We start from the raw sequence: 24,566 nt of genomic DNA, 5'->3' as shown, positions 1-24,566 counted from the left end.
AGCAAATTTTTTAATAAACTTTGGATGAAAAGATTTCAACCTGTATATTAGATTGCATTATATACCTCAGGTAGCATATACACAATTTATAATCTAATACACACAATGAATTTATGATATTAGGACCATTCTAAGTCAACAGAAATTCTTGCTACCTGAAGAGTTAAAGAATAAAGGCAATATTGTTACTAATCATTTTTCTTAAAAAAAGAAAAACCATTTACATCTTTTTACATCTTATTTGTAAATATTTAATTCTGAGATAAAAATGTTGTTAGACCAGAAAGAGGATAGCCTACAAAACAAAGCCTTTTTATTTTACAAAATGAAACTATATAAATCAATACCCTTCAAAAATATTACACAAATACATCAGTGTTCCTAGCAGGCTTCCTTTGACCTTCTGTTCCACTCACTACAAATTCTCCCTGAGAGATCTCATCTATATCCATTCTCTCTATTCCTGGAATTATCTTCCATGAAGCATCTCCCTAACAAACCATGTTAACCCTTCATGTCTTCAATTTAGGCATGTGATTATGGGCAAAGCTAAGAATGTGTATTTGAGAAATAACTTACTCAACAATACAAAATAATCTAAATTCAATGAGCCCCTACTATGTGTCAAGAAATGCGGAATTAGCTTAATGCATATTTCATTTAACATCACAACTACCCCCAAAAGTAAGAACTATTATTATCCTAATTTTACAAATGAGGAAACAGGGACACAAGGTGTTAAGTAATTTGCTAAGTGGTTCAACTGGAATATAAATCCCAGAAATCTACACAAGCATGACTGCTCTTCTAAATCACTGTGGGAACTAGCAGTGAGAATCAGTAACTTCTAGTCATAAAGTCTGAAAAACACTGAATACTTGCGACAGAGGAAAAAGGACAGGGGAAATAAAAGTCTCATAGTGTGCAAATCAGCTAAAAGAAGAAAAAAGTTTACAAGAACATTGAAAAATTTAAGACAGGGGTTCAACTACCAACAAACAATAAAAATTAAACTGTATTAATCAAATCTAAAAGGTATTACATTTCATTATCTCCTTAATTAGGTGTCATTTACACTGTTATTTTAGTGACTATAAAATACACACACGCGCATACAAAGGCCTCCCAGATTCAGTCTAGTCCTTATCCCAACCTAGATATGAACCTCCTTCCTAAATTCTGCCCTTGGGACTTTCAAGAACATGGCCTTAAATATAGGGAGAGGCTACTGTGTTTGACTGATCCTAAACATACTTAAGCTTCAAAAAGGTAGACAATAAGTCACAAACTATCTCTACACATTATGTCGAATTCATATATATGGGACCAAGAGCCATTCCTGAACAGTTTAAAACTTGGTAATATCCAGTATTATTTTATTTACAGAAATAACTCCATAATAACAAATTCAATGAATTTCAAAGCAATTAGTAAAATGAAGGAAAGGGAAACTAACATGGTTTTAAGAGACTACTATAAGGTAGATGATAGGTTAAATGAAAAATCACCATAAACTTGGAAGTAAAAATAAAAAACTTTGAAGTATACATTACTGCTACTTTGAAAAAATGCACAAATGTACAAAAATATCTGCTGAAGCACATTTTATAATAATAAATTGAAAACTTATATTCCTGTAATAAGAGGTTAAATGGAATAACAGAATAAAGTACTGAGAAAGCTACAGTCATCCGTACACAAAAGAAAAGCTCTATGGGTGGTTGCTAGGGACCGGAGAAGGGGTAAATGGAGATTGTTGAATGACTACAGTTTCAGTTTGACAAGATGAAAAGGTTCTGGAGACTGGTTACACAACAATGTGAATATACATTGCCAAATGTATATTCCAAACTATGATAAAAGACTGCCAAACTATATGCTTAAAAAATGGCTAACATGGCAAAAAATATGTTTTATGTATTTTACAATTAAAAATATAATTTAACCAAGTTCTTAAAAAAGATTTGTAAGTACTCCTATAACATGTAATTAAGTTCAAAGAGATTTAAAAAGTAAAGTGTGCCCTCATATTTTTAAAGAAGAACTTATATTCCCTATATGTAGAAAAACATATGTAAAGTATTAAAGAGAGCAGGGCTCTGATATTAGAAGCATCTTATTTTAAATGTTGGTTCCATTTACTATTCTGAAGCCTTTGACAAGATGTTTACCCATTTCTGAGCTTAGGAGCCCCCAGCTTTAAAACTAGGATAAAAATAATCCTTACTCTAAATGGTTATTGTTACTATTAAATGAGATAAGATATAAAAGTTTAGTACAATATTTTTTCTACTGCTAGCTCACTTGAGTTTTCTACTCAATACACATAAACTCAAAAATATTAAAACATTACTTACTGAAGCTTGTGCCTAAAAATAGCACCGCAACAGCCACCTTTTAAAAAATACATTACTTGGGATTTTAAACCAAACAGAACTGTTACTGAAGTAAAAAAATCAAAGACCAAAAATTGATTTAAAACTAAATATAACCTACAAAAGGACTTCATTTCCTCGAACTGTTAATTTGCAAATATTTAGAAATTGATACCCATTCTCTATATATGAATGTACAAAGTCTCCTAAGTAATACTAATAGAAAAAATACACTTGAAAGTAAGTTTTAAATACCTCACTAATCATAAAGCTGGTTTCCCTAACAAATACTTATCAACAAAAACCAAACAAGGAAAAATTATTTACAATATAAGTAATATGCAATGAAACATATCAAGTAATATCAAGTAATATGGTTGAAGTTCAAAAGAACTCAGTATGAGTTACAATTTGCCTCTCAGTAGTCACATGGAATAAGACAAATTATTTATGAGCTTCGGTTTCTTTAATCCACCTCAATGTGAGAATCATCTCATATTGACCAAACGAGATATCTACAAAGCCTAAAACATAGTTTCCACTGAACATATTAATACACTTCCCTTTTTTCCTTTGAAAGGTAGCAGCTCCCAGAACAGAATACTTTAAACACAGCTAATAAAAACAAACAGGTAACACGTTCAGAGAGAAAACACCCATCTATCTATATTTGGCACTGCTCTCAAATCAGACTTCGCCCCTGAAGGACTACTACTATAAGGCTCCAGGGGAAAGTCTAGGACTTAAATCTATGTCCCCAGTGTCAAACACATTTTTCTGATAAAAAGTGAAAATGCAATAAATGCTGGCTAAACTGAATTTTGTCCCACCCCTCCTTTCTATCCCTTGCTAGAATACTTACCAAACACAAAAAAATATTAAAATTATTTATAATTGCCTTGGGATGAAATAAGAAAGTACATAGAAAAGTGTTTAACCTGATTATAATTTGTATGATAAACACATTAAAAGAAAACTCTACAGTTAACATTCACGCACTTCTTATATGGTTCTGGCTATTCATGAAGACAAGGTGTTTTGAGTCTGTAGCAAATTATTTTTAAATGAAGCAATTTGTGTTTCAATTTTTCCAGTGTAGGTGTATATACAAAGAGAATCTTAAGACACATATGAGAACATTCTGAACTAGTTTTTTTCACTTAAATAAACCACTTCCTTTCAAAAGCCCACATAATTTTAAAGCACAAGCAAATTGATTCTGAAGTTTTCTGTACAAGTATAAAATTATTTTAAATGCTTGAACAAAATTAGTGAAATTTTTTTCACCAATTTATCTAAGAAAAACATATAAAAGGAAACATAAAAAAATGTTGTTAAATATGCCTATAAAAAAGGATTTACTACAATGAAATGTAGAAGTACATCACTGAAAAGTTCATATAGATTTAGAAGCATTTATAACCATATTAATAATATTTTTATAATACAGACTTTCCAAATTAATCACAGGACTTACTTCCAAAATAAGGATAAAATCTTATAATACATTTGACCTGAGAAAGGAGAAAGAAGTTACATCTCCTCCTAAAAATATAATGTGACTCGCTCTTCCATTCAGTTAATAGATAATGTCAAGGAAAGAGAACAATTAAGTAGAAAAAAATGATATTGTTGGAAGTGTTTACAGTTCTGCTGTATCTTTAGTTTCTTGAACCTTCTCTATAGAACAACCTGCCATCCAAACTCAAAATCAACACCTAAGTACAAATATATTACATATATATTCAAATAGTAGTACACAAATATACTACATGAAGTTTGTTTAGTAGACTATTGATACTACAAAACCAGAAAAACAATGTTAACAAATAGCTATATCTTCATTTTGTAAGATTAGGCTTTATTTTCTGAATAAAACTTTACTTGAGGAGAAAACCAGATGAAATTCAAAAGGAAAGGAAAATGATGCACAATAGGTTTCTAAACATTACAAAGCAAACCAGTATTACTACAACAAATCTTTTCAAAAACAGATCAATTGTACAGTCCAGTATTAAAATATATTTCTCCAAAGCCTTCAACATTAAAATAAACAACCAATTCTCTTAATAATTTGATTAATATAAACATTTATTGGCTACTTTGTGAGCAATGAAAATACCAATTTTAAGAACCTTAAACAATGTTAAATTTAAATTACACAATTCCTTTGACTTATCTGTAGACCATTTTTTCTTAATGCTTACTTTTTTTAAATCAACTGCTTTTCAAAAAAATCAAAATAAACCCAAGGTTACAAAAAGGCTCAACAGCAATCAAAAATAAAACCTCACTTCTCACAATAATATTCATTTTGTCAAAACTACTTCTCTTTCAACTTATGTTGACTAATTACAAAATTTTACACCATAAACAGTATATTTTTCTTTTTAATTTTTTACAATGGATGTCCCTTTCAAACAATAATACTGTATATGTTTTTCAAGCTCTGCAGTTTTTGTGGAATAACAAATAACACTCTATGTTACTCAGTTTTATAGTTTTGGGAGTGTTTTCCCTCTTGGATGTTTTAAGAAGGAAAGGAAAATACCATCAGAAAACTGAAAGATTGTCCTGCAGTTTTACTCCCTAAATACTCATTTGTTTAGGCGTCCATTTATATAAATGTATCAGAAAGTTATATGATAACCCATTCTAAGTTTACTTGTATTTGCTATTGGTAACTTTTGATATTATTCACAAAATGAACCAAAATGTTTATCTAAGTTCAAGAGACATACTAACACAATATGTTATTTTAGAAATTACAGTTCTAATTTATAACCATGACAAAAGGCTAATTTCTATGTAAGTATTTAAGTTCTCATTTCAAAATCTAAAATTATAATAATACTGAAAACTTTTCTAAATGAATAAATAAAGAAATTTTCCTTCTAGATTGTTCAGTAAAATGTCATGCTGTGGGTCGTGGAATCATTATCCCTGAGCATCTAACCCTCTGGGACCAGGTCTGCCATATCACATGCACAGGTAAAAACTACAAGCCTCTCAAATCAATCTACTGTCACCAGAGAAAAGGGGGTTTAATCTCATGAAGTCTATTAGGGAAAAAATATCCAATTAAAGAAACAAAGTAAAGATGTTTCTATCCTATTTTTCTACTAACAAAACACAGAAAGAATGTGTGTGGGGGGATGGGGGCAGGGAAGAACAACAAAAGAAAATGTCAATGAATAAAATATGTTATATTATTTAAAATTTCATAAATTACCTTTAAAATGAATAATGTAAAATACATTTAAGTTCAATTAAATAGTCCACACAGAAAACAGATTAGGTGTTATATATAATAGGTGAACTCCCTAACTAATGATTTAAAACCAGAAGAACTAATAATTATCTGTCTAGGAGCCAATCAATGTTTGAGGGGACAAATAAATTACAAGGTAAGAAATCAAGAGGGGTAAAAAAAAAAAAGGTTGGCAAAAGGGGAAAAAAGTAGAAAAAAGACAATATTTAAAATAAGAATGGAGATTTAACCACAATATAGAAAAATCTTAAAAGAATAATAAGGCTGTTCTGTTCCAAAACTATGCCTTTTGGGATACTGATTTTAAGCTGGTTACTAGGAAACCAGACTCAGAAAGAACCGATCACCCTAATTTCCTACCTAAGAGAGTCCATGATGCGGCCTATTCCCAAAAAGGTCACTTTAGGATGCTAACCATAGCCTAACACTAGCCTAACCGAGTGTGAATGGAGAGAGGGCTCCATACAGGACCTCGGCAGTGAGTGAGATGACCCTCTGTGTGTCACACTGAAGTAGCAATGTGCCTGCCGTGTGTGTTCTGCTCTTCTTCAGCAACCTGTAAATTGCCTATTTCCTCCGAATCTCAGAACCCTGCTCAGGCCTTCTGTCCAAGATAACATCTACACCTAATTTTACCTCACTGTCTTTGGAAATTTTCATGCTATGTGAATTCCCCATGCACACATATTAAAGTTTGATTTTTGTCCTTTTAATTTTAATCTGCTGCATGTCTTTGAATTATTAGCCCAGCTAGAACTTAAGAAGGTGAGAGAAAAAGTAATTTTTTTAGCCCCCATCTGTCAACCTATATAAAATGTATGGTTTTCTAAGAAAATTAAAAATTTCAAAACTGACCACAGAACACTGAGAATGATAAATCCTATCATGAAACAAATAATTTCAATGCCCTTCAGAATATTTAAGGAAAAAGAAAAACTAAATGTTCAATAAAAACATCACAAAAGAAAAGCCAGAAAAAAATATACATACCTATAAATTCATTTTATGAATAAATAAAAATAGTATTAAATAAAGTATCAGCAATGGCAAGAAAAAAAAAACCAAACCTGAGATGTTTTAAATTAAAATTCCAGCACCCAGAAAGTTGGCACTTCTTCCTTGAGGATTTTGCTGGGCATATCCCAGCATTAGCACCTCTTTATCATCTCCCATTCCCCTTGTCTATAGCTAATGGAAATCCTCTCCAAATGATTTACATTGTTCCCCCAGCTACTGCATGTTTGAAAGCATTATAAAACCCTGGGATGATGGACACACTGTCTTCCCCACCTCGACAAGCTGCTGGTGATGTAGAGTCCATGCCCCAAGACAAGTCTTCTTTATTTGACAGCAAGGGTCTAATAAAACTTTTATAAAAAAGACATTCAGCTATGAAAGTTAAAAAAAAGTTTTTTTGTTCGTTTTACAGCAAATAAAATCTATCAAATTAAAAGACTTATCCATCCTGACCGTTGAGAATTGTTCCAATGTTACAAGACCAGATCAATACTAGAAAATCTACTAAAATAATAACAATGTTTAGTAGTATAATGCCTAAAAGCCTTTTGCATCTATGAAGACTATATTTCTTTCTCTAAAAATCTTTTGATTTTGGAGAAATAAATATCTCAGACTTCTGGCCAAGATGGAGGCATAGATAGATAAATTGTGCCTCCTAGCACAACCAAAAGAGGGACAACCACCAATTTAAAAACAAAAAATAACCAGAACTGCCAGAAAATCGAACTGTATGTCTGACAAACAAGAAGTTAAAGAAGAAATATTCATCCGGACTGGTAGGAGGGGCGGAGACAGGCAGTCCGAGTGGAGAGGGCATGCAGCAAGGCAGTGGCTGGCAGACTGCGTGGTCTCACATTTGCATGTGGATAAACTGGGAGGAACAACTAGGGAGCGAGACAAACTGTGCAACCGAGGGTTCCAGCATTGGGAAACAAAGTCTCAAAACCTCTGGCTGTAAAAACCTGTGGGGGTTGTGTCAGAGGGAGAAACTCCCAGCCTCACAGAAGAGTTCACTGAAGATACCCACAGGACCCCGGAACATATACAAATTCATCTACTCAGGAATCAGCATAAGAAGGGCCCAATTTGCTTGTGGGTAGAGAGGAAGTAACTGAAAGCCTGCAGAGAACTAAGCAAGTGGCATTGTTCCCTCTCAGACCCCTCCCCCACATGAGGCACCACAATGCAGTGAGGTAGGTTGCCCTGCCCTAGTGAATATATAAGGTTCCACCCCTTATTACATAACAGGGATGAAAAAACAAAAAAAAATATGGTCGAAATGAAAGAACAGAACAAGCTCCAGAGAAAAATAGAACTAAGTGATGGAGAAAGAGCCAACGTATCAGATGCAATACAGAACAATGGTAATCAGGATGCTCAGAGAAATGGTTGAATATGGTTGCAAAATACAGGAAAAAAATGAAGGCTATGACAAGTAAAATAAAGGAAAATATACAGGGAACCAACAGTGAAGGGGAGGAAACCAGGACTCAAATCAATGATTTGGAACAAAAGGAAGAAATAAACATTCAACCTGAAGAGAATGAAGAAACAAGAATTCAAAACAAGCACCTGGAGGTGCTTAGGAACCTCCAGGACAACTTCTAACATTCCAACATCTGAATCATAGGGACGCCAGAAGGAGATGAGACCCAAGAGGGGTTGGACCCAAGAAAGTACACACCTAGGTACGTAATAATTACATTACCCGAGATTAAAGATAAGGAGAAAATCTCAAAAGCAGCAAGAGAAAAGGAGACAGTTACCTACAAAGGAATTCCCATGAGGCTATCAGCTGATTTCTCAAAAGAAACATTACAGGCAAGAAGGGGCTGGGAAGAAGTATTCAAAGTCATGGAAGGCAAGGACCCACATCCAAGATTACTCTTCCAGAAAAACTATCATTTAGAATGGAAGGGCAGATTAAAGTATTTCCCAGATAAGGTCAAGTTAAAGGAATTCATCCTCACCAAGCCCTTATACGAAATGTTAAAGGGACTTATCTAAGAAAAAGATGAAAAATATGAAGAGTAAAATGACAACCCACAACTACCAACACCCAAACCTAAAAAATTAAAAACAAACACGAACTAAGTGAACAACGAGAACAGAAACGGATTCACAGAAACGGAGATCCCAAGGAGGGGTTATCAGTGGGGAGGGGGAGGGGGGAGAGTGGTGGAAAAGGTACAGGGAATAGGAAGCATAAATGGTGGGTATGAAATAGACAGGAGAGGTTAAGAATAGTATGGGAAATGGAAAAGCCAAAGAACTTGTATGTATGACCCATGGACATGAATTAAGGTGGAGGAATGCTGGTGGTGGCAGTACAGGGCAGAGGGGGATAAAGAAGAGATACAAATTGATGACAGTAATCGCATAATCAGTAAAATATATTTAAAAACATTAAACATCTCAATAAAAATTACAACTGGAAATTTTTCAGTAACAAGCTCTTTTGAAAGCTCAAGTGCATAAAAGAACTACATGAGATAGCTTGCAAAAATGATTTAAAAAAGAGAAAGCAAGATAGCCTACAAAATATTTTAAAATCTAACAGTAATAAAAAACTACAGTAATTAAAAATGTGGTATTGGCATAGAACCAAATGAAGAAATAGAGTCCCCAAATAGACAAACAGAAGAACAGACAGGAATTCAGTCTATCAAAGATGGCAGGTTAAAAAAGAGAATGTGTAAGCCAACAAAAGGTGCTGTGAAAAACCCAGTTATTGAAAGAGGAAAGGTGTTACTAGAAGGAGTCTGAGTTCCTATCTTACCCACTAATAGCAGCTGGATCAAATACTCAAATATTTTAAAAATAAAAAAAATGAACCTGTCATCCATATTAGAAGAAATAATTTTTCAAAAATGATCTTTTAGTGGAGCAGATCTTTGAAAGAAAAACCCATGAAAGATTGATAAATACAAATATACTAAAATTAACAATCTGTCTTCTGATGACTTTAAAAAATGACAATCAGAAAAAGTGTATCACAAAACACTAATTTACTTAGTATTTAAATACATAAATCAAATATAAATGTATTAAATACACACACACATTCTAAAAGTCATTATGAAATATAACCAGCCAAAAAGTGGGCAAAGATTAAGAACAGTTCCAAGAAAAAGAAACAAAAGAATTTAAGTATATAATAAAGCAGCCAGCCTCACTCATTAAAGAGACATAAGTAAATGAAAAAAATATTTCTAATTATCATGTTGGCATAATACCAAAAAATAACCATACCTGTGAGAATGTGAAGAGAAACACTCATAAACTCATGGGAAAGAGGTTAGGAAGTCACTATTACCTCTGTTAAGGACAATTAATGTAATGCAGTAGCTATCAAAAATTTCAAAGTATATACTTTTTGGCCTAGAAACTCAATTTCTAGAAATGCAGGATATTTATCTTGGGGTCATTAGCAATAGCAACTAAGAACACTTAAAATCTTTATCAACAGTGTCTTTTTAATATACAAACATTATGGAATTCTACACAGCTTCTAAAAACAATGAGATTGATCTCCACATGCTGGTGAAAAAAGACTTGCAAAATATTCTAAGTGATGCAGATACAGAAGTGTCTAGTATCCTCCCATTTGTGTAAAGATATATATGTACATTTATATATGTACAATATGCAAGTTTCTAGAAAAATAAAGAAACAATATGCTTACAAATTTATTTATAACTTCCTGTGTGGAACAAGACTGTGCAACTGTATTAGGAGTGACTCACTTTTTACTTTAAATCTTTTCCTACATTTATGTGGGCATATTCTAAGCTGGGGACACAGCAGTAAACACATAAAATCCTTGCCTTTATAGAAATCACTTTAAAGGAACGGGAAGCAGTGAGGAGACAAGCAAAACAACTTCGTAACACACACACCATGGCAGATGATGTAAGTGCCATAATGGAACAATGGGAAAGAGACTACCTGTATGGGGGAGGTATGATTTTTATGTAGAGTGGTATTAAGAGGAATAAGGTGAAATACAAGGCATATGAAGGCTTCCCTGTGACATGAATGGGAGTAAAGTGGTAAATAAACTACAATCTAAACAGCGATTGGCCAAGGAAAGAGATGATGCTCGAGGAGGGAGGAGCAAAGCAGAGAAAATTCAGGTAGGTGTTCTTGGGTGGGTGTGGAGCAAAGCAGAGAAAATTCAGGTAGGTGTTCTTGGGTGGGTGTGGAGCAAAGCAGAGAAAATTCAGGTAGGTGTTCTTGGGTGGGTGTGGAGCAAAGCAGAGAAAATTCAGGTAGGTGTTCTTGGGTGGGTGTGGAGCAAAGCAGAGAAAATTCAGGTAGGTGTTCTTGGGTGGGTGTGGAGCAAAGCAGAGAAAATTCAGGTAGGTGTTCTTGGGTGGGTGTGGGTAGAGCAGCACACGAAGAGAAACCAGTTCATAAAAGGTCTTATAAAATAATTTAAGAGGTTTCTACATGGAAACAGAAAATTATCGCTATATTTTAGGAAGTATAAAAAGAGTTCTGGAGGAAATAAACTGAGAAAAAAACAGTTAGATATTTCAATAGCTTTGTCCAAAGGTAAGGTGCTTTATGAGAAGTCATAGTAATAAAGTCAGAGGAGTAAGTCAAAAAATGTACAGTAAATATTCATTATTCACAGATTCCCAATTAGCTAATTCACCCACTTGCTAAAATTTATAATCCCAAGTCACCTGCGGCACTTGCACAGTCACTCACGGACAGTGCAGAGGAGCAAAATATTTGACATTCCCAGCTGAGGCTGAATGAGGCAGCCCCCATCTCGTTTCACCTCTCGTGCTGTACAGAAGTGTCCTTTTCACGTCCTGCTTAGTGCCACATTTTTGCATTGTGATTTTAGTCTGAAATTTTGCTGTTGAAGATGGCCTCCAAAGAGTAATGCTGCAGCGCCATTTAGTGTTTATTTGTGATGTGCCTTACAAATAAAAGGTGCGTTAGATAAGCTTTGGGCAACGGGTGTGGTGCTGCTGGCCATGAGTTCAGTGTTAATGAATCAATAATATATAAATAATATATTAAATAAGGTAATGTATTAAATTGGTTGACCAAAATATCATGACCAAAAATAACACAAGAACGGAGCCTTCTATTTCTTGTAGGAGCTATGATTCAGTATTCACACATTTCATTCAGTGTTAGCTAGTATATGACTTTATAAAATATAACTACCACAAGTAACAAACAACTGTATATGTATACACATGTATTTACTTATCTGTAAGGCAAAAAGGACTGGTAATGAGTTATGAGAAGTAAATGAAAGAAAAATCAAAGATTATGTTGACTTGGCTTAAGCAACTGCAAGAGGGTGGTCCTACTAACAAAGATGGGAAACAGAAAGGTGGTGGTCACTTGGATCAACCAAAGACATCAGCTTGGAAGAGTATAATGTGATGTCTGCAACACTGTAATAAACATAATTATCTGTTTAAGTGCTCAAATCCCTGCCCTTTGAGAGTTAAGAATCCTATCTCTGTTCATCTTGGCTATACCTTCTGCAACTAAATGATGCTTTCCTTTAAGTTATATAATATAAACCAGAAATGTCAACACCAGACATATGCACTTTATCAATTCTAGTAACTTCCACTGCCATCTCTGCAAGTACAGATCTCACATTCACTATAACCTATAACAGTGTTTCTATGTGAGTCCTGGAAAGTAAAAATGTATGTAATTTTATGTTTTGAAAGAAAGAGTCTAAATGACAAATGTCTTACAAGAATTCTGCATAACTAAGGAGTTTGTTTTTTAATTTGTTTTCAGGAAGATAAAGAAGTACCTTCAGCAAAAATTATTAAAATATTCTGAAATACTAAGCTTATATAAAAAATCCTAATGGATAAATTGTGATATGTTTTCACACTTGATTTAAGAAAACCTTAAAATTATCATTTCTTACACTGCAGCTTTTATAAAAATGTACACATACACTCAAAAAGTGACAAGTCTTTCCATACCCTAAAAATTGTAATACACAAACTGAGGCTTATATAACTATAAAAAAATGTAATAAAGATATTCAATCAACCTCTGTCTAGTCAACATTATCTTTGTTTATATATGTAACAAAACATTTTGTATACCACTACAAAACTGATTTTATAACCAAACATTTATTTGTGTGAACACAAAACAGAAAACTTGATACATAGTTCTTCCTGAATATGTAATTGTGTACTTGTTGATTCGCAGTGGTCTACATAGAGATTCAGGGTCATTTTAAAAGGTATGTAATCATATGAGAATCCATTGTTTTTCTCCTTGTTTATCCTAATAGTACTTCCTTTTCATACAAAGAAAAGCACTGTGTTATCTTTATCTTTTGTGTGATGATTAGTTGCATAACCTCCCAATGAATACTAAAAATTAAATATATTAGACACTGAGAAGTTATTGCCACTTATATGGTAAGAAAAAGTGTGAAGGAAAAGTTCAAGAAAGAAGGTTTACAATGCCACTTTAGCAACTAAGAAATAAGAAAAAGGTAAAATGAAAAAGGACAAGTTAAGCAAAGTGTTCCGTACAGAAGTAAAACACTAGTTCTTAGAAATCAATGGTAAGAATCATAACCAAAAAATCCACCCAAAGACTTTAGAATGCAAAAACATAAAATATCTATGAACATCAAATCTTTTAAAAAATAACAACAAAAAATTAAGAGTAAAATGGTAATTTTAAATTTTTATTTTATATCATTTAGAACTTAATTACAATATTTCTATTCCTAAGATAAAATATTAATGCACTTAATCATAATGCAAATAAAAATAAGTTTGTACCTCAAATTTGATATTTGCACTGGAAAATAAACCAAAAACACTTAGCATATCAGAGCTGCCAAGACAGCGGAGGGGGCAGCAGTTGGTACAGAATATACACTGAGAGCAAGCGCTAGCACTAGGAGTATATCCATGAACAAGCAGCCATTTGTCTCTTTTCCAAGGACTAATGGCCATGGGTGGAAGGGGCAGGAGTTCCTCTTAATTCTGCCCTCTGAATCGCAAGACACTTCCTTAGTCAACAGGGCAAGTGCATATCATACACATGCCTGACAGACCAGTAGCCATGACAGGAAAAAAATAGGGAGACATTTAATAATCGTTGCCTTCCCTATCATCCTGTAATATAGGACTTTTCCCCCTAAAATAATTTCATAAATGATAGTTATAATCCTAATCAGCCAACAAAGGGAGATTTAGCTCATGCTGCAAGATCTACTATGTGACTTAAAAAGTATTGTGCTTCCACTTGAAAATGGGTTTGTCTAAAGGAAGGTATGACACAGCTCAACTGCAGTACGAGTTAGGTGAGCAGTTGTGGGTTCACGTGCAGAGTGGACCACACATGCAGCACTTACTCTATCAGAAATTATTGTCAGTTGCAAACAAATTCTTAGAACATAATTCCCTTCTAAGTTGGAGACTACCTATGCATAAATCTTGGTACGGGTCATATACTAAAAGTTCAAAATAACTAAGATGTTTCATCTGGAAAAACAAAATCAACAACTGAAGTAATTCAAACTTTAAACTCAATCATAAAATATGTGACCTATATGACCTAGGCATCAGTATGATGTGCAATGAAATATTCAATTAGAAATAAATCCTGAAGATATCATAAAGAAAGTATCTGGTCTAGAACAATAAAGACAATGCTGGCTCAGGCTTTCCCCTCAAAACAGTGAATATAACATAAAAGACTGGAATGTTATTCTGCAAATAAACACAAAATAGATATACAAAAAAAGTTTCTCGAAAGTACAGTGAAGTAGCTGCCAGAGAAATATATTTTTTTACTGGTAAAAGGCCTGCTATTTCTCTTTTCATTAAGAAATAATATTTTAGATACTATTTTTTTCCTCCAAGAAACACTATAATATCAACTTCCTCTTATATAAAGACCATAATTTCTATTTAGTAACTTTTTTGGTTTTCCTGATTACTAGAAAATATGAATTATAAATTCAAGTTGGTTAAATATTATAAGATCTAGCAATTTCTTCCATTCTATGGAATTCTTTCTCTAAAGCAGTAGTTCTCCAGTAGAAGTAACACATCCAAATCCCATTGGGACTACTGTGAAAACACACATTCCCAAATGCCACCCTCAAAGACTGGGTGACCACATCCCAGAGGAAGCCACAGAATCCAAAAAATCCCCAGGGCGACTACTGGTTCTACAGACCAGAAGAGTTCTTACTCAGTCTGCCACTGCTGACACTGACTAGTGCACACAGCTGTCAGGAGCAAAGAGGAGACTCCACATTTCATCACTTACAGTAAAAAAGAGGTATGATAAAATTATCTACCCAAAGAACATGCAACCAGACTTGAACACACTTTCTATAAATTTATTTTAAAGTACGCATTTAGGAAAAATGCTTTTGAAAATGTATAAAAATAATTTCCGTATTATTCCAATCTCAATATTTACATGGTCCCTTAAAGGATTTTAATTTTATTTTAATCAAAAATGTATTTGAACAACCTCCACAGTATTCTTTAAAGTCAGGAATTTAAAGATCTTTCCAATACAAAAATTTTAGGAATCACCTATAGAAAATTAATGAAACTAGGGATGCTATCAATATTTTAAAATGTAATTATGTCTCAGCTATGCTTAATGTTTAGTGATTAAAAAAATCTTCATCACTAAACTATAATAATCTAAGTGGTAGCATTTCATTTAAAAATAAAGCACAAAAAATAATGTCTCATTGTAAAAAACTTCAATGCTTGAAACAAAAATACTGTATCTGAAGTTTGATTCCACGATATCAAGTTTTCATATGCACTTTGTAAACATACACCCATTACAGGATATCAACTTAAATAAAGCCAGTTATCACTAAAAAAGATAGAGTAAAAACGAAATTTCAGTGCAAAAATACGTATCAACTAAAGTTATTAACTGATTTAAGACGGTTTTAATATAAAAATCACAACTTAAATCCATGATATAAAGTCATCCTATAAAGACTTTAAATCACTTTAAAATAAAAGCTCTATAACAGTTATCAAGTTTTCCTTTTGTTACTATTCTCTAGTAAAAACTTTCTTCTGATTAGCTTTTACAATGTCATCAGGAGAGGCTGATTTGAAGTCAAATGGTGTTATTGCCATAAGAGGACTTATTTCTTTGTCTTTTATGTCTTTGACTTGTCTACTATAAAGGAAAGTCTTATAAAGGTCAAGGGTCCGTCGCTTGCAGCCTTTCAATGGGTAACGAAGACACAGTGTTGAAGCAAAAGCTGAGGGTCTAGCAGCAAGGGCCTTGGTCCAAGACAAAGAAAAAGGTGATTTCCTAGCCAGAGAGCCTTTATTGATTTTCTTATTATCCTTAACAGACATAGAATTTTTCCCTAGCTTCGAACTCAGAACTTGAGTTCCTGGAGTTGGAGCAACTGATTGGTCTACTACAGGTTTTAGAACAAAATCTGGGGTTTTTACAAGAATGCTAAGATCAATATTTGAATCTATTTCAGGTGACCTCATTTCAGATAAACTGAGCTTAAAGGAGTCTTTCTTAATCTGAGAGTTGTCTATATCAATCGTTTCTGCAATCAAGTCAGAAAGTGACAAATTCTCAAAGTCTCTTGTAGGAGAAGTTTTGTGAAAAGCCAAAGAAGACAGAGATCCTGTTAATTCTGACACTCCAGTTGAAGACTGACACCGATTTGCTAGTTGTGATAGGGGAAAGGATCCCAAACTTAGATCAGAGAAACTGGCAGATGGCTGGTTACAAAGATCAGATAAAGAACAGCATTGATTTGAATTGTTTTCTTTGTGGTCCTGACACAGTTCAGCTAGAGATGGACTTCCACACTGAGAAAACTGAAAATTGTCATTTTTTAAAATGTCATTCTTCGCACTTTGTTCAACTGAAGAAACATTTCCAATTTCAGTCATTTTGTGATCATTTAAATTATCAAGAGCCATATTTTCCAGTGAGCTGGTTAAGAGCAAAGGATTATTTAAACTTTCTAAACTGCTTTGTACTGAAATGTTTTGCAAATCAGGTAGTGAATCATTTTGAATAAATAAGGAGTAATTTGGTGTTGTGTTTTTTATCATTAAGGATTTTAAATCTGGTACTCCTTTGAGCACAGAGTCATCTTTAGAAACACATTCAGATGCATGAGGACTTAACAAATCAGCATCTAGACTCTTTGAAACTGGACATTCCAGATTATCTGTGCATGATAATCTGACCGATGGCTGACTTTTACAAGAATCTCTTGGCATATCATCAATTAGTTCAGCTAGTGACAGCTCTTTTGTTAACTTACATGATTCTAGTTTCTTTTCACTTTTGAGCCTATCAAGTTTCTTTTTTTTATGAAGTAAAAGGTTACTTGGTAATATTGATGAATTATGATATAATCCATATTTTGCTACTGGACCAGAAAAATCAAATGCTTTGCTACTGCAATCCAGATGGTTTGCAGGCTGAGGACAAGAGCTTTGAACATTATCAGCTGAAACTTCAGAGTAAGATAATAAGACTCCTTACCTTACAAGAGCCGTTAATTTTCAGATGAATAGGTATACACATGCAGAAGACAGTCACAGCAACCAAAAGGAAACATGAAATGAGGCATTTAATTACTAAATGTTTCTTTTGATTATGACATGAATAAAGTGATACTTAGTCATTATTTCATTAAAGAAATGAATACTGTAAAAATCAATAATAACAGAATTTTACCTTCCTTTAACCATCTGAAGTGACCTTGCTACTTTGTTCATTGATACAAATGTAAGTACCAAGTTAATCAATGTTCTAATTTCCACAAAATTTTTAATGTAAGGTTTTAACATACTTATAGTCAGGACTGTCTCAAAATCAAAATGTCTAAAAAACTAAGTTTAATTCCTGTACTTTTAATGTATTAAAAACAAGCAAACACCACCCTATAATTTGATTTCTACAATGATCTGGGATAAACTATTGATATAGATGACATATTACAAACCCATTCTCACATTGGTCAGTTAAAAGTATACCCCCTCAAACTTTTGAAAATTATAATAGAAAATAAAAACCACCCTTACTTCATGGTAGCAGACTGCATGAAACTTTTGGCAAAAATCTAGTCTTCAGCTTACAGGAAGTATCAACCCAGCTAACAAGTCCTCAGGCTCCTACTAACAGATCTCATACCAATGTCAACTAAATCCTAATTTTAACCCCAAGTTCTACAAACTTAAAATTAAACATCTGGCTATAAAATGCAAGAGTAATACAATTATGATATTTATAATATGTAAATAAAACTAAATTACATGTATAAGTACTATAAGCATAAAGGGATTTTCTGACATTGTTGGATTAATTTCCATCACCTGACCCATCAGAGTTAAAAAACAACAGTAATTTAGTAGCTCTCTAAGCTACTAACAAAAAGCAAAAGTGTCGTGTCTTGTTTTTAATAGGATTTTATTTCCCCTATATCCTGTTAGTTACAAAAACAAGTCAGGGTGGGGGGGTGTAAGGGGAACAGGCTTTGAGAGAGGGGACATGGCACTCAGCTTAAAACTTTGCAAACTAGAAAATCAATTGATGATAATCTAGAGTTATTGTAACATGCAAAATTTTCTGCCCATTTCCTTAACAGCTCAAGCAAATCAAAGTCTCTTATAAAGCATTATTGTAAAACAACTAAAAAAACAAGTAAAAGCATACCTTTCGCTATCTTTCCTGTAGGTACTGTTCCCTCACTGTTGACCTTCAACTTCTGCATTTTATCTTGTTCCAGAACCATTGACAAAGCCTTCTCCACATCAAACTCATTCTTCAGAACTGCTTCAATCAGTATGTCATCTGGCACAGCATCTCCAAATACCTCTCTCATGTGATCAAGGCATGAATAAAGACGAGCTAGAACAGACAGTAATGAAAAGCTAGACCAAATGGTGTCATGAAAAAAACCTGAATCTTCAAAACTGAAAGAAAAACTTGAAACTATAATAGGATGTTCAACTCTCCTTTTTCCTCCCCAACTTATTTATATTTTTATCCATAACATACCTATCTTCCTTTACCAAAGGAGTAATTTCATTAATCAAGAAATAACTATAATAAATGTCTCCTAAATAACACTAATGCTTGGAAAAACTGTAAACTGTATACAAGGGGGAACCCCCCCCAAAAATGGAATTTATTTATTAAAAGTTGTGTATTTATTCTAACATGTTTAAACTTCAGTCACCTTCAAAGTGCTCTCCATTTGATGCAATACACCTACTAAGACCTTTTTTCCCACTGCTCAGAACAGTTTTTGAACTTCACAGTTTTGATGCCTTTTAGTGCTTCTGCCATTTTTTGTTTCACCTCTTCCACATCAGCAAAACCTTTCCCTTTAACGGCTTTTTTCATCCAAAAGTCACTCAGGGCAAGACCAGGTGAACTGGCGGGGTGGCAAGCGAGGGTAGTTGACCAACTAGCCTTGGTCAAAAGACTGCTGCTGAACACTCAGAGCACTGCGGGCAGATGCGCTTGTAAATTACACATCATGAAATGGGCAAATGTGCTGAGCTTTCAAAAAAAATTCACTGAAGCTGAATGTAGCTTCCTGCAAAAACACCAGCTGATACAGGTAGGTTCCCAGAACACTCACCTAGAGGGGAAAGCCCTTATAGCTTACTACAAGGGTCCCGCCCTCCACAAATAATTCCGGTTTTGGGGGGTATCCCTCTCATATATTAGTATCTATTTTCAATGATGATGATGTCTGTACTGACTTTGTACATGTGTACAAAGAGAAGGGTAGGTGTTACAGTATTTCTAGATGTTATAGAACTCAGTTAATCACTAAGTATATTTCTTAAAATTTATTAAATTATTATTAAATTTTCCTTTAGGCTTTCCCCAGCCAACTAAAATCACCCTGAATAACTCTTTAAAAATGGGCAAGATAACCTAATATTAAACTGTCATAAAAATAAATAAGTCCAATAGGTTAAGAGAATGGACATTCATTTTTAAAATAAATATTTTAAATCTGAAAGTCTAATCTTTAAAAAATTTTACTTTCTGATGACCACATTACTTTTAAAAATTGTTAATAATATTTATTAATGATGTAAACTCCATGAGAATTATATCCCTGGATCCTAAAACAAGACCTGGTAGAGGTCACTACTGAATAAAAATGGGCGAATATATTAACTTCATTTGTATAGCATTTGACAGTTTTCAAAACAGTTTATACATTTTACAGCCCTCAAAATAACTATATAACCTAGATATATCGGGCAAATTAATAATTCATAATATGACTGAATATCATGGAATTACACCCTACAATGACAATAACCACTTTCTTTAAAAATTCAATCAAACACTACTGAGAAGTTCTAAACAGAACTGAGGTGTGCAGACTCCCTACTCCATAAAACCATTTCACGAAGTGCAACTTATACTGCATTTTATTTGCTTATATGTTGAACAGGAATCTACTGAAAATACCCTACCTTTGTTAAAAATAAAGAGTCCTTGACACTTTTTCCATTGTTTTCTTTTTAATTAGGTATGCACCGCATGATGACATTTTGGTCAATAACGAACCATCATTACACCATGGTGGTCCCATGAGAATATAATGGAGCAGAAAAATTTCTATCATTTAGTGACATCGCCATTTTAATGTCCTACACAAGGGTGTCCAACCTGTGGCCCAGGATGGCTGTGAATGTGGCACAACACAAAATCGTAAATTTACTTAAAACATTATGAGACTTTTTGTGTGATTCTGTATCATTATGTATTTAATGTATGGCCCAAGACAACTCTTCTTCTTCCAGTGTGGCCCAGAGACGCCAAAAGGTTGGACCCCTGAGAGCAACGCAAACTCACCTGTTTGTGGTAATGCTGGTGTAAAAAAACCTACTGAGCTACCAGTCATATAACAGTACAGCACAAATCATGAAGTGTAGTACATGATACTGGTAGTGATAATAAATGATTGTTACTGGCTTACATATTTAATATGTTTTATCACTACTTTAGAGTAGAAATTTTCAACCATTGTGCCAAACATGCAACACCTGATGATTTCATCAGGGCACTGCACTTTTTTCACTTAGACTGTCAAATAAAAGAAAGGACAACAAACAACACAACAGTAACCATTGGCAAAATCCATATTTTTGTTGTGTCACAGAATTTTAGTAATTAGTTTATGTGTGCCATGAGATAAAAAAAGGTTGGAAATTGCTGCTGTAGAGTATACTCCTACTTATAAGAAAAGTTTGCTATAAAACAGTATGCCATGTCACACAGGCAGCAGCCTCATGTACCTCATTTACCAAGTCTTCATTGCATCTCGTGTTTTACACAGTAGCATGCTAAAAGGCTCGTAGGCTAAGAGCAACAGGCATACATACAGACTAGGGTATAGCAGGCTGTACTATCTAGGTTTGTGTAAGTGTACTCGATGATGTTCACACACCAATGAAATCACCTGACATGTTTCTCAGAACGTAACCTGTTATTTAGTGGGGTACAACTGTATTAAAAATAAATTCCTCAAATATTTGAGTAATTTTCCTTTGCTTGAGTCCAACATTAATTTTAGACTTATATACTCAAAAAATTATACCATATCTATTTCATAAATACATTAATTATTGAAACTGGAACAGAATACTTAGTACAGCTAGCATCAGGGTCTCTTCTTCATAGCAACTGCTTCCTACATATACACAAGGAGTAGAAATATGAACTCAGACTGTCTTGATTCATACCTACTCCCACTTACTAGCTGGTACAATGTGTCTCATCTTCCTCACCTCTAATATGGGGACAATTAACTGGACTACCTCATAAGGCTGCTGTGAAGATTAAACATATTAATACCAGAACAACACTTAAAAGTGTACCAGGAAAGCATTTAGTAAAAGCTAGCTACCATCATTATTATTGTTATCATGCAATTAATTATGTCAGGTGGGAATTATTAACTTTCATTCTCAAACATAATTTTGTTTCATACCTTCTCAAGCATTCTGAGGCATAGCAGAAGTATAAGACTTCTAGTCTATTCCCACCTTATCACTCCAAAATTACAACTATAACATTTTCTTCAAATATACAACCAAATACTACTAAGAGTATATATAGCAGCTTCTCTACAAACTTGTATCCAGATTGTTAAATGTATTTGTGATTGATAAAAAAATTTTAATTCTATCACTGTGACATCACCATCATAATGCTTCCCTTTCTAATTTCATATATTTGTGCTTTCTCTGCATTTTTCTTGGTTTGGTTAGCAACTGATACATATTTCACTGATATATTCAATGATCACCTCTCAGATCCTTAAATTTCCTTTTTATTTTCCAAATAATTGTTACCAATTTCCAATTTATCAACATTTTAGAACAAAGTCATACTCTAGAGAAGGTAAATCAGCTCAACCCTGTTCACTACCAAGAGATGGTCTCAGTATGATGCCTGGCCATTTCGGCTCTGCTCCACTGTCTATCTAGGCCTGAGTGGCATGTTTGAAACTCTGTCATGTTTGAAATTTACTTGTAAAAGACCAAAGCCAAAACACAAGTATCTCTGTTAAAATGTTTAGGAGAATTGAAAAGATCAAACTCAAAACCAGTATTGTTACCATTCACAAGTTCTATCTTGAAACTTAATTTATATGGATATGACCCATCGGGGTACTTGTATAGTGTTACTTTGAACCTAAAATATTTTAAAAGAGAAAAAAAAATAAAAAACAGCCTTCTGGAATCTAATGTTTTATAAGAAAATGAATTCCTCTAATCTAACCATAAGCTCTACATAGAGCGTACGAAACAAATATGATTAAAAAACAACAAAAGTTTGTCTCCTAAGATCAGATGATTTCAATTAAAAAATTCCATCTACTAAATAGCCATACAATCAATTTTCTTAAGTATATTTTACTGCTTATGCTATTATAGTTGACCCATTTTTTGCCTCCCCTTTACCCTCCTCCACCCTGTAAGCCCCTCCTCCCACCAGCATCCCCTGCCCTTAGTTCATGTCCATGGATCCTACACGTAAGTTCTTTGGTTTCTCCATTTCCCATACTATTCTTAACCTCCCCCTGTCTATTTTGTACCTACCATTTATGCTTTTTATTCCCTGTACCTTTTCCCCCATTCTCCACCCCCCCCAGATAACCCCTCCTTAAAATCTCCATTCCTATTAATCTGTTTCTGTTCTCATTGTTCACTTAGTTCATTTGTTTTTGTTTTTTTTAGGTTTGGTTGTTGATAGTTGTGAGTTTGTTGTCATTTTACACTTCATATTTTTCATCTTTTTTCTTAAGAAGGGTAAGTCCCCTTAACATTTCCCATAATAAGGGCTTGGTGAAGATGAATTCCTTTAACTTGACCCTATCTGGAAAGCACTTTATCTGCCCTTCCATTCTAAATGATAGTTTTGCTGAAAGAGTGATCTTGGATGTGGGTCCTTGCTTTCCATGACTTTGAATACTTCTTGCCAGCCTCTTCTTGCCTGTAAGGTTTCTTTTGAGAAATCAGCTGATAGCCTTATGGGAATTCCTTTGTAGGTAACTGTCTCCTTTTCTCTTGCTGCTTTTAAGATTTTCTCCTTATCTTTAATCTTGGGCAATGTAATTATGATGTACTTAGGTGTGTGCTTTCTTGGGTCCAATTTCTTTGAACTCTCTGAGCTTCCTGGACCTCTTAGAAGTCTATTTCTTTGCCAGACTAGGAAAGTTCTCCTTCCTTGTTTTTTCAAATCAGTTTCCCATTTCTTGTTCTTCCTCTTCTTCTGGCATCCCTATGATTCAGATGTTGGAACATTTAAAGTTGTCCTGGAGGTTCCTAAGCCTCTCCTCATTCTTCATTCTCTTCTGGTTGAATGTTTATTTCTTCCTTTTGTTCCAAATCATTTATTTGAGTCCTGGTTTCCTTCCCTTCACTGTTGGTTCTCTGTATATTTTCCTTTATTTCACTTTGCATAGCCTTCACTTCTTCCTCTATTTTGCGACCATACTCAGCCATTTCTGTAAGCATCCTGATTACCAGTGTTTTGAACTCTGCATCTGATAGGTTGGCTATCTCTTCATTCCTTAGTTCTATTTTTTCTGGAGCTTTGATCTGTTCTTTCATTTGATCCATATTTCTTTGTCTCAGTGGGCCTGTTATATTGTAAGGGGAGGAACCTTACATATTTACCAAGACAGGGCAACCTACCTCACTGTGCTGTGGTGTTATATGTGGCGGAGGGGCCCGAAAGGGAACAATCCTCCTTGCTCAGCTCATGTCCCAATTTCAGTCACTTCCCCTGTTACCCTGAAGTGAACTGGGCCCTTCTGATACTGATTCCTGGGCACGTGGGTTTGTATACATTCTAAGACCCTGTGGGTCCCTCCACTGGACTCTCCTGTGAGACTGGGAGTTTCTCCCACCACAGCAATCCCCACAGATTTTTATAGCCAGAGGTTTTGAGGCTTTATTTTCCTGTACTAAAACCCTAGGTTGCACAGTCTTTCTTGCTCCCCAGTTGTTCCTCCCTGTTTGTCCACATAAAAATGTGGGACCACCCAGTCTGTCAGCCACTGCTTTGCCACACATTCTTTCCACCCCAGATGCCCATCTCTGCCTCTCCTACCAGTCTGGATGAATGTTTCTTCTTTAACTCCTTGGTTGGTCAGACTTCCATACAGTTTGATTTTCTGGCAGTTTAGTTGTTTTTGTTTTTAAATTGGTTGTTGTCCTGCTTTTAGTTGTGCAAAATCTACCTACCTCTCCAGCTTTGCCAGAAGTCTGGCCAATTTTCAAATATACAGTTAATCATATATTCTGCACGCAATGTACTTAATAAAATGTAAATATTCTTTGAAAATATAAGAGGCATTTGTG

At 34.1% G+C, this 24,566-nt stretch overlaps 1 protein-coding gene across 3 annotated transcripts in view; it reads right to left on the bottom strand.

Annotated features, from left to right (window-relative positions):
* The window catches only part of HBS1L (HBS1 like translational GTPase), an 85,840-nt gene that overhangs the window by 47,926 nt on the left and 13,348 nt on the right, over window positions 1-24,566 (bottom strand). The window contains exons 4-5 of one of the 3 annotated variants that reach the window (XM_037163013.2): window positions 18,376-18,570; window positions 12,782-17,197 (exon numbers count right to left, since the gene is read on the bottom strand). In XM_037163013.2, the coding sequence (XP_037018908.2) occupies window positions 15,726-17,197; window positions 18,376-18,570 (1,667 nt within the window). In that variant the 3' untranslated portion in view covers window positions 12,782-15,725. Of the gene's footprint in view, window positions 1-12,781; window positions 17,198-18,375; window positions 18,571-24,566 lie in introns of those variants that run through there. The other 2 variants (XM_037163012.2, XM_053664953.1) reach the window with 2 other exon arrangements.

The sequence above is a fragment of the Artibeus jamaicensis genome, unplaced genomic scaffold, assembly GCF_021234435.1.
Source record: "Artibeus jamaicensis isolate MK-2021 breed Jamaican fruit bat unplaced genomic scaffold, CSHL_Jam_final contig_387, whole genome shotgun sequence".
Lineage (NCBI taxonomy): Eukaryota > Metazoa > Chordata > Mammalia > Chiroptera > Phyllostomidae > Artibeus > Artibeus jamaicensis.
The sequence above is the reverse complement of the archived record's forward strand: the minus strand, read 5'-3'. Positions and strand labels throughout refer to the sequence as shown.